At 36.5% G+C, this 10,761-nt stretch overlaps 1 protein-coding gene across 2 annotated transcripts; it reads left to right on the top strand.

Moving 5' to 3' along the window:
* The first annotated feature begins 4,120 nt into the window (after positions 1-4,120).
* LOC141291031 (interferon-inducible GTPase 5-like) lies at positions 4,121-10,233 on the top strand. Of its 2 annotated transcripts, XM_073823191.1 has the most exons (5): positions 4,121-4,235; positions 5,354-5,401; positions 5,691-5,775; positions 6,430-6,994; positions 7,191-10,233. In XM_073823191.1, the coding sequence occupies exons 4-5, from the start codon at positions 6,430-6,432 to the stop codon at positions 7,817-7,819; spliced, it is 1,194 nt and encodes a 397-aa protein (XP_073679292.1). In that variant the 5' UTR covers positions 4,121-4,235; positions 5,354-5,401; positions 5,691-5,775; the 3' UTR covers positions 7,820-10,233. The 2 variants fall into 2 exon arrangements, with proteins under 2 accessions (XP_073679292.1, XP_073679291.1); XM_073823190.1 differs by lacking the exon at positions 4,121-4,235 and having other exon boundaries at positions 5,264-5,401.
* Positions 10,234-10,761: the final 528 nt, after the last annotated feature.

Consider the following 10,761-nt stretch of genomic DNA (forward strand, 5'->3'; position numbering starts at 1 on the left):
AGAAACATATTTTACCACAAAGCTATTTTGAATGTTCCAGGTCAATGCTGTGGGAACATCACTATATATGCTGCAATCACGCAGAATGGGCTCATTATACTGGCATGCCAAAATAGTTCCTTACAATAAAGAACACATACTCACATTTTTAGACAGACTAATTATTGGACAGACTAGGTATTGGACTAATGCAACCAGAAACTTGTTCCATCATTACAGTATCTCCCACAACACTCTCCCTTCCTTTCATTTTTCTCTTACGCATGACAGTGGAAGGTTTAGTATCTCCGACCCTATGTTATGCCCCTCATTCGAGCTGTGGAGGAGGCCTGTGTCACCTAATAGAAACCGAGTTTGGGCAAGGATGGAGTCGCCATTTGAGAAAATTCTCCCTTGCCATCTTGCGAGGGAGGACATTGGCTGTCCCTGCTGAAAAAAACCCCCAGCTAAAACCAGTCTAGGCTGGTTGGCTGGTTTTAGCTGGTCACCCAGACTGGCCAGGCTGGGAAAGTGGCCAAAACCCCTCTAAAACCAGACTGCTGACCAGATATGACCAGCTATAACCAGGCTGGTTGACCAGCTAAAACCAGCCAACCAGCCTAGGCCAGCCAACCAACCTAGGTTTTTTTTTCAGCAGGGGTAATGTGGACATAGTGCCCATATTCAGCTACATGAAGAGATGATGATGCTTTGAAAGTGTTTTTTTTTTTCCACAGAAGTTTATGTACTATATTGTATTAGAATATGTTCTGATTTTCAGTGCAAAATGCAGCCTAATTGCAATGATGTACTGAAGGATTTTACGCGTGGTGAAAATTAAATACTTTCATCAAGATGCAGTACTTGTATCGTGTGTTGTGTTTGGACAATATATTCATATTCGTTAACAATATCTCAAAAAAGAGAAGAAATCAAACCCTGTATCATTAGAAAGGTAGAAATGTTACAAGTGTTTACAGTTTTTTACAGACGCTAGGTCACATTTCTCAATACTTAGGTCACTTTTGCAAAACTCTTCACACAATTCTCCTAACCGACTTTCAGCTTGGCAAAGCAGTTCATTTCACATTCAAAATGCACTACAACTACCAAAACACTTTATTCAGGTCTCAAATAAACTCATTCTTCCAGAACACTACCAAAGGTTGACAGCCGACAAACACACTTTGTCACCCACAAAACAATGACCTAAAAAACACTAACAACATGTAGCATTACGCAGTGTTTTCTTGTGTAAAACAAGGACACATCTCTGTTTATAATTGCACTATATATTGTTTATAACTGCAATATATGTTACTGGAATGAATCAGACATGATGCAGAATTTGTCAATATTTTATGTTGTTTATTTATTTTTATTTTTTTGCACTAAGTAATTCCAAAATACAAGAATTTGTATACACACCATCCACTGATACAGATACAATAGTAATGCTAATCTACTCGCATTTTTAGATTTGAAATATGTTTCAATACAATATTGCTGTTGAATTTTGCTGTCTTATTCAGTTTTGCATTGTTATTGTTTTGAACATAAGTTTAACAGTTTTGAAAACAGTATGTAAGCATGTGCAAAATGTCCTGTACGCACAAAGATTTTTGGCAGTTGTTGTGTCTGAGTGAGAAAAGAATTCATAAAATTTGAGAGATGTAGTCATTGAATGCATTTTGTGCCAAAACAATGATAATTGATCCTCAGTTTAGCCCACATAGACTTCTGTTGTGCTCACTGTGTGAAGAGTTTTGCAAAAGTGACCTAAGTATTGAGAAATGTGTCCTAGCGTCTGTAAAAAACTGTAAGATTGAGCACAGCGTGTAAGTGGTTCAAACTGAATCCGACTGTATGAACCATGTGTGTGCCATATGGTACCAAAACTAGCTTTTGTTAAATTATTGTACAGTTTTGAATTAAGTGTTTCATTTTGCAAAAGATCTGAGATGTTCTGCTAATTGTGTGTGTGTAGATGTGTAAATTGTGTGTAGGGTTTTGACAAAATGAGCCTTGTTTTTAAAATCGTGCCTAAGCAATCTTAAAAAACTGTAAACTGCATTTTTAGATTTGAAATATGTTTCAATAAAATATTGCTGTTGAATTTTGCTGTCTTATTCAGTTTTGCATTATGTTATTGTTTTGAACATAAGTTTAACAGTTTTGAAAACAGTATGTAAGCACGTGCAAAATGTCCTGTACGTACAAAGATTTTTGGCAGTTGTTGTGTCTGAGTGAGAAAAGAATTCATGAAATTTGAGAGATGTAGTCATTGAATGCATTTTGTGCCAAAACAATGATAATTGATCCTTAGTTTAGCCCACATAGACTTCTGTTGTGCTCACTGTGTGAAGAGTTTTGCAAAAGTGACCTAAGTATTGAGAAATGTGTCCTAGCGTCTGTTAAAAACTGTAATAATATAATATAATAAAGAGTAGGCTATTAGTAGTAATATTGTTCTTTTATTATATTATTACCTTTTAGTTGGGTTGGGTGTATAATACTACAACTACTGCTAATAATAATGTATTTGTGTGTGTGTTATACTCAAACTATTATTATCCACTTGCAAATACACTGTGTGTATAGTAGGTACAACTGCTGCAGTAAATGTAACTGATCTTTCTGAGATGTATAAGATGTCATGATGTTACGTGTGTCACGCAGCACACGTACTTGGGAAATAGTGCTGAGGCAGGACAGGACATTCTAAAGAGCTAGACTTGTCTTTCTCAGAACACAGTGTGCAAATGTGTGTGTGTGTGTGTGTGTGTGTGTGTGTGTGTGTGTGTGTGTGTGTGTGTGTGTGTGTGTGTGTGTGTGTGTGTGTGTGTGTGTGTGTGTGTGTGTAAGTGAGAGAGATAGACTTTCAAAGTTGTTTTAGTGAGATATCTATCCCCAACAATCCCTTAACACTCCCTAAACAAAAGCTATAAGTTTCAAAATAAAACTCCTCACAGTTGACACAATGAAACAGGAACACATGCTAACAAATCTCAACTTGGGGGTTGAAATAATGGCAGGACAGAGGTTCAGTAAACAGAAACACCAGATAAGGACTATGCTGACAAAGCTACGCTGATTATAGTTTCCCCATTTCACTCCTTGTTCTTCCCATCATCTGAAGTGAAATGCATCACACTATCAACAGCAGGACAGATGGTTGGAATTCAGTCAGAAAAACATGCTTCCTCAAAAGGTAACAAGACAGAGATAAAGATGTGTTTGTGTGTTTCAGTTAATAAAATATAAATATCTTTCAGGAAACTATTATCTAGATGTTATAAGCAAAAGGACCTGGATGTCACTGTGTTATAATGTGTTTCCTTCTGTCCCTTTTCATTCACACAGTCATTTAGCCTATAGCACTATAGTCTATAGAACCTATAGCTACACCTGGCCAAGCCCTTTTTACATAATCTGCTTTTTTTCGCTTGTACATTATTTCCCGAGGCCAGACAGCAAATAGGCCTATGTTGTGCGAATAGATCCAGATCTCACAATGATTTTTATCTTGGCATAAAACGGTCACATCTGCTTCACAATTATCCTTCAACAAGGTAGTCACAGGTTATGACCCCATTTCTCCTCCCTCACACTAATTTATTGTCAGGGTCTCCATTTAACAGAAGCTCTTCAGTAAAGGTCATCCTGTCATCTTTGCTGTAAATACAACACCACCTGAGCCTATACGCCGATGCAAAAAGCTAATTAAGAGAAGTGTTTGAAACCGTTTAGATAGAAAGTCACAAAAACTGTAATGCGACAGAGACCTCTGGTGGAAAGTTTAGGCATATTCATGGCGTCTAGAAGCATTGCGTTGTCATATTTAATGCACACGTTGATTTAGTTCAAAGCTTGATGATTGGGGGAAGTAAACTATGTAGTAACTGTATTTATTTATCTATTAAAAAAGAAAGAAAAAAGAAAACACATGTTAATTCTGAGTAAATAAAGGTCGAACAGATTAGATATTTATTTATATATATTATAATATTTATTATAATATTTATAGATATTTATTTCCTATATTTAGAATGTAATCATAGATGCCCATAACCATGAAACCATGAAAGGTTACTGAATTATAATTGGACCGTCCCTCATGTATATTAAAGAGTAAAATGGACGCGGAGATTGACAGTGAAAGTTGAGTAACATTTATATTATACGACAAATCCTTGAGTATAAGTTAATACAGTAATAAGGAGACCTTCTTTAAAGGACAGTCGTGAATGTACAAGGTATGTGTTTTGATAGGCTTTGATTTGTGACAGATGAATGTTGAATGTTCATGCGCGGATATAAACAAAATTGACTACGAGTGTAGCCACTTGCCTGTTGCTTGTAACAAGAATTTCTGACTGATTTAATGGAAAGTGAAAGCACGAACAGTAATGCAACATCATGGCCTCAGATGCCACTGCATGCTATAGGCATAATCATGACAGACAAATCTACACAGATTGTACACCATGCGTGGACATTTTGCATCCGTTTCTGGTGTAGGGGACCAAAAACTGCTCATTGAAACGAACTTCTGCGACATCTTGCCGAGCAAAACTTTAAACCTGGGCAAAAAAGTGTCCACCCAGCTAACAATTTTTGGTTCCCAGAACGTTCCCGGAACGTTCCCAAGAACGTTCCCTATTGGTTAGCCAGGAAAGTTTTCTTTACGTAACTAGAACGTTCCCTTTAGGTTAGGGGAACGTTCTGGGAACCTACTGGGAACGTTCCGGGAACGTTCTCATTTGGTTCCCGAAAAAATAACCAAATGGGAACCATATGGGAACGTTAGGGGAACGTTCTGTGTTTGCTGGGCAACAGGTGTACCCTTCGAAACCGTTCAGTCCGATGGCGATGCGGAAGTTTGATTTATTAACTTGAGAAACATAGGATATTACTATAGACTGTAATATTTTTTTTCTGTGACAATGACATTAATTATAAACCAAGTATGTCCAGAGTTTTCATATTTTATATATTTTCAGATTTTTAACAAACAATTAAATCAGTACCAAGGGGGCGTTTTCCCCCACTCTACCCTTGCCGTCTGAAAAAAGTGAATGCAAGGTATATTCTTAGATTTGTAGAAAAGTGCATACTTGCAGTTCCTGATTGTGTTCGTGTTTTGCTTTTTGTTTGATAAGCAAATGATGTAAATGGTCAGATATCAACAAATGAAGAACTCTGGTAAATATTTGTGTTCCTCTAACTCTAGTCACTATGGTGATTGATGTCAGCGAAAGTGAAAGTATTTTTTTTTGGGTGGAGCTCGTTCACTCGGCTTTTCGGTTCTTACGTTCAGTTAAAGTTTAGGATTGCACAATTATCATTATAATTTCATACATTATCATTTCAGATGCTGTAGGGGCATTCTTTCTGTTAGAGGATTGCTCAAAAGAATTGGGTAAGAAAGACACAGTCTACTCGTCTGCATTGCGATGTATTTGTACTTTTGATAGTAGCATTCTTCTGGTTATACACTGCAATATCTGAATTTCTGGTACAATATTTCATACCATCAACTATGAACATAAAACCTTTAGGTGTGAGTCGGCAGAATAAACGTTTATCGAGTGTAAATATAGATATCAAATCTCTTTAAATACTGACACGTGTGCATTTGTCAGATTTTTGAAACAAGTTTGAAAATGCTTAGCGAATCAAGTTTCACATTATAATTCGGTTTCGTACAGCAGTCAATTTCACATCTGTGGAGGAAATACAGCGCCTCTCCTTGTGTTCTATTTATTCTTCCTGCGTCTCGAAGAAAGAAGAACGGTAAGATTTCTGTTCATTCTGTTCTCTGGTTTTAGTCAGAATATATCTAATAATTTAAGGATCGCAATAGCAATCATTTGTTTTGAAATACGTATCTGATACAGCTAGGCATAACAGGCATGAGGTAGATAAATGGGCCAGATAAAGCTGGAGTGTCAAAGGTCACTACAAACTCTTTAACTCTTTAATCACTACAAACTCTTTAAACTATTGCCACAGTAACAATCGACAATAAAACTGATATGACTGGTGTTTGTGAAAGTGGATAGGGAAATAATTTTACAGAACTTAAATTTAATGTATAATTTATTAATTCATACAAAACATCTTAATGTAAGGTTTCATGGTCACAGAAACCTCAGATGATAATGAAAAAGTTCAACTGTGACATAATTTAGCCTTCATGATCACAAACTTTCAGAATTAACTGAAGGCATGTAGTGGAGAGAAGATGCATATTACTTTGTAAATAATAATAATAAAAAGAAAATGAAAAATTATTATTATTGATAGGTAATTTCTAGGCTTTATAGGGCATACATTACAAAAATCATATTCATTACAGGTGTTTCTTACCTCATTTTTGCATTTATAAGGCTTATTTACAAAATTGCAATACTTTTTATAAGACAGCTGACATGTTTCTTTTTTTAGATGTCATTTGAAGATTATTGCATAATAACCCAAGAGGACTTGGAGGATATTAAAGATTCCATATCTACTCAGGATCTCCCATCAGCGATAAACACGATCAAAGAATACCTCAAACAGCAGGATCTTGTAGAACTAAACGTTGGTGTGACGGGAGAGTCTGGTTCTGGAAAGTCCACGTTTGTCAATGCATTCAGGGGTTTAGGAGATGAAGAAGAGGGCTCTGCTAAAACTGGCCCAGTAGAAACCACTATGGAGCCTGAAGTTTATCTTCACCCAAAATACAAAAATGTGAAAGTGTGGGATCTTCCTGGCATTGGAACACCAAACTTCAAAGCTGATGAGTACCTTGAACGGGTTGAGTTTAAGCGCTATGATTTTTTCATCATCATCGCTTCAGATCGCTTCAGAGAATGCCACACTCAGCTGGCCAAAGAGATCACTAGGATGGGGAAAAAGTTTTATTTTGTTCGTTCCAAGATTGACTTTTGCATTACTGCTGAGAAGAGGAAGAAGAACTTTGACGAGAAAAAGACTCTCGATATTATCCGAGAAGACAGTGAAAATGGTTAGCTATTCAATGCTCATGACAACATTTTGAGCAACAAAGCAATTTAAATGTTGTGTTTTAAATTCATATATTATACATATAAATTTTTCTCATGTAAAAACAATTATGATGATATAGTGATATTAGCCTATTCATTATTATTAAAATATATGTACTGTAATTTACTCTTTTTTTAAATTTTGTTTCTGTCTAGGACTGAGGAAGATTGGTATAAATGATCCTGTCGTGTTCCTGATCTCTGGCTGGGAGCTTGGAAAGTATGATTTAAACGTTCTGCAGGAGAGGATGGAGAGAGAGCTTCCACAGCATAAGAGACGTGTCCTGATGTTGGCTTTGCCAAATATCACGCTGGAGATTAATGAGAAAAAGAAGAAAGCTCTAGAGGAAAACATTGGAAAAGTTGCCTTTCTGTCTGCTTGTATGGCAGCTATTCCTCTCCCTGGCCTTTCAATCGCTGCAGATATAGCCATCATAGCAGACGAGCTGAGAAAGTACTACAGTACATTTGGTCTGGATGATCCATCTCTGCAGAGGCTCTGTGAAAGATCTGGGAAGACCGTAGAGGAACTAAAGAGTCTGATGAAGTCTCCTCTGCATCAAGGGATAAACCCAAGTTCAATATTAACCTTGCTGGGTGCTGCATCCCTTCTTATATCTGAAGATGCTATTGAATTACTTGTGAGCTTCATACCCATTATTGGCACTTTGGTGGCAGGAGGATTGTCTTATCTGACTGTCTCAAGAATGCTGAAGAGGGCTTTGAATGACATAGCTGATGATGCTAGGAACGTGCTGATGGCTTCATTGGAGACTGAAGTTTAACTGTAAAAATGACAATAATATTCAATAATATTATTACAGTTTTTTACAGACGCTAGGACACATTTCTCAATACTTAGGTCACTTTTGCAAAACTCTTCACACAATTCTCCTAACCGACTTTCAGCTTGGCAAAGCAGTTCATTTCACATTCAAAATGCACTACAACTACCAAAACACTTTATTCAGGTCTCAAATAAACTCATTCTTCCAGAACACTTGCAAAGGTTGACAGCCGACAAACACACTTCGTCACCCACAAAACAATGACCTAAAAAACACTAACAACATGTAGCATTACGCAGTGTTTTTTTGTGTAAAACAAGGACACATCTCTGTTTATAATTGCAATATATATTGTTTATAACTGCAATATATGTTACTGGAATGAATCAGACATGATGCAGAATTTCTCAATATTTTATGACGTTTATTTATTTTTATTTTTTTGCACTAAGTAATTCCAAAATACAAGAATTTGTATACACACCATCCACTGATACAGATACAATAGTAATGCTAATCTACTGCATTTTTAGATTTGAAATATGTTTCAGTAAAATATTGCTGTTGAATTTTGCTGTCTTATTCAGTTTTGCATTATGGTATTGTTTTGAACATACGTTTAACAGTTTTGAAAACAGTATGTAAGCACGTGCAAAATGTCCAGTACGTACAAAGATTTTTGTCAGTTATTGTGTCTGAGAGAGAAAAGAATTCATGAAATTTGAGAGATGTAGTCATTGAATGCATTTTGTGCCAAAACAATGATAATTGATCCTCAGTTTAGCCCACATAGACTTCTGTTGTGCTCACTGTGTGAAGAGTTTTGCAAAAGTGACCTAAGTATTGAGAAATGTGTCCTAGCGTCTGTAAAAAACTGTAACTAACAGGTACTGTTGTCTGCAATACACTGCTGCTTTTTGCTATATGCTCAAAGTTTTCATTTCTTTTCACTATTTTATGCATTTCATATCATAATAGTTTGGTTTGGGCCCTCTTTTTTTCTAATTAAATTGACTTTTAGATAGACAACACAGCATCACAGTCTCAGTTACCACTGCTATTTGTGATACATTTTATACAAATCATTTATCACTTTCTGATGAGTGTTATTTTTAGTTAGTGTCCTTATGTGCTGTATAGGGTGAAATTTTAAATTCAATTTTGATTTGATATGCCATTTGAGGACGTTTTGAGTCCAAGTTAAGTGCACTTAGGTACATGTTTAAATATTTTTGTTTTCTCTTTCTCATGACCAGCACATTTATCTGGCTCATGATTTACTTTAATCTGCTATGTGTTACAAAGAAGATTCATATAGGCAAAAGTGAAAGCACAGGGTTTGTGGGGATGTGCAAATGGCAAGCATTTTTAAACTGCAAGTTTTTTAAATTCAAGATTTTTGTCCACACGAAGCCAGAGCTTTCCCTGTCCAACCTTTTTTTTCCTTGTTCTAAATGAAATATTTGTATATATGAAACCACTGAAACTTACCGAAAACGTTGTTGTACAATGTATACAAACCCACAACAACAAGAAGACTAACATGGAACAATGCATTTATGACACCTTTTACACCTCTCGACTGACCTGTCTTCCCCCGAATTGTGATGTTTGTGTATGGTCGGAGGGGTCCAATTTCACTGCATGTAACAGTGTATGTGGCAAATAAAGGCGTTCATTCATTTATTAATCTGTGTTAATGTTAGTAAAAAAAAAAATCGTTCATTGTTTGTTCATGTTGTTGTTGCTATTAATGACGTAGCTGTGTCTGACTAGAGTCGAGACGTGGTGGGCTAATGACATCATTGTTTCACAAAATATACGGATTGCCAATACACACGAAAATGCAAGGGTGACATTTTCAGATTTATCTACCCTTGGACCCAGTTTAAAAAAATACTGGTTTCAGGCTCACAAAATGCTGGATCTGTCTGGACAAAATGCCTATGCGATAAAAAACTTTTACGTAAACAGCTAAACGTGTCTCCGTGTGGATGGACCCTAATATTTTGTCCCATCCTTGAATGTCCACTAGCTGCATCTTACCAGCTTACTTTGTTTCAACTGGCTAGTATCCCAGCAAGCAAACAGCGTCATAAGACGTTGATATTTCAGTCGCGACGTCAGGTGACCTAAGGTTGTGTATCCAAAATCCAACATTAAGTCAACGTCAAATAATGACGTCAAATACTGACGTCAACCCACTTTTCATTCTCAACCAAAATGCAACGTCTGTCCGACATCTTGTCCACTGTCAACCTGACAAACACATTTTGCGCTTATAGAGTGTTGTCACGACGCGCCATCAATTGGCCATACTGGTGGCACTAAATGTTAATGATGCCACTGAACTGAACGGAACTCGCAAATATTGTTGATTATTGCTGCTGAAAATGGTCAATTATTGTCATGTTTTGGGCTGTACTATTTTTTTTTTCTGTGGTTTAGACAATATAAATTTGCAGAACAATGTATTCAGTAGTACATTAATCCTGCAATCAATGCTGTTGTTTATTTCCGAGTATCGCCAATATGGCCGCGCATCCAGGTCACTGACCAAACCGTGACGTAAGTGCAAATCCTCTATTTGCTTATGAGTCCAAGACAAAGATCAAATCAGGATGTTGACTTTGTATGAGTGTTTTTGCATGTGCACACCACTGAGTCCAAAACAGGCTCACAAAGATGAATTTTATTGTAAACTTTTCACATGTTTGTCCTATCCTTTGCATGGCCATCACATGAATGTACTTTCCTCTGTGTTGCAGCCGTTAAATGTGTCACTTCCGAACCTTGTGATCGTATTTTGAGACACTCCAGCTGAAAAAAAACGTGTAAATTTATTAAATGGAGAAAAGGCAAAAAAGTAGTCTACAATCTTTTTAATGAGTGCAGGTTTTTTATGCCATGTTCACCTACAAAAGAGAAATTTACTTGCC

The sequence above is a fragment of the Garra rufa genome, chromosome 18 (assembly GCF_049309525.1).
Source record: "Garra rufa chromosome 18, GarRuf1.0, whole genome shotgun sequence".
NCBI classification, from domain to species: Eukaryota; Metazoa; Chordata; class Actinopteri; order Cypriniformes; family Cyprinidae; genus Garra; species Garra rufa.

Bases quoted from the DNA above. Each gene is read 5' to 3' on its own strand.
- LOC141291031 (XM_073823191.1), top strand. From the start codon at position 6,430: ATGTCATTTGAAGATTATTGCATAATAACCCAAGAGGACTTGGAGGAT. The intron at 6,995-7,190 runs GTTAGCTATTCA...GTTTCTGTCTAG, and splicing joins CCGAGAAGACAGTGAAAATG to GACTGAGGAAGATTGGTATA.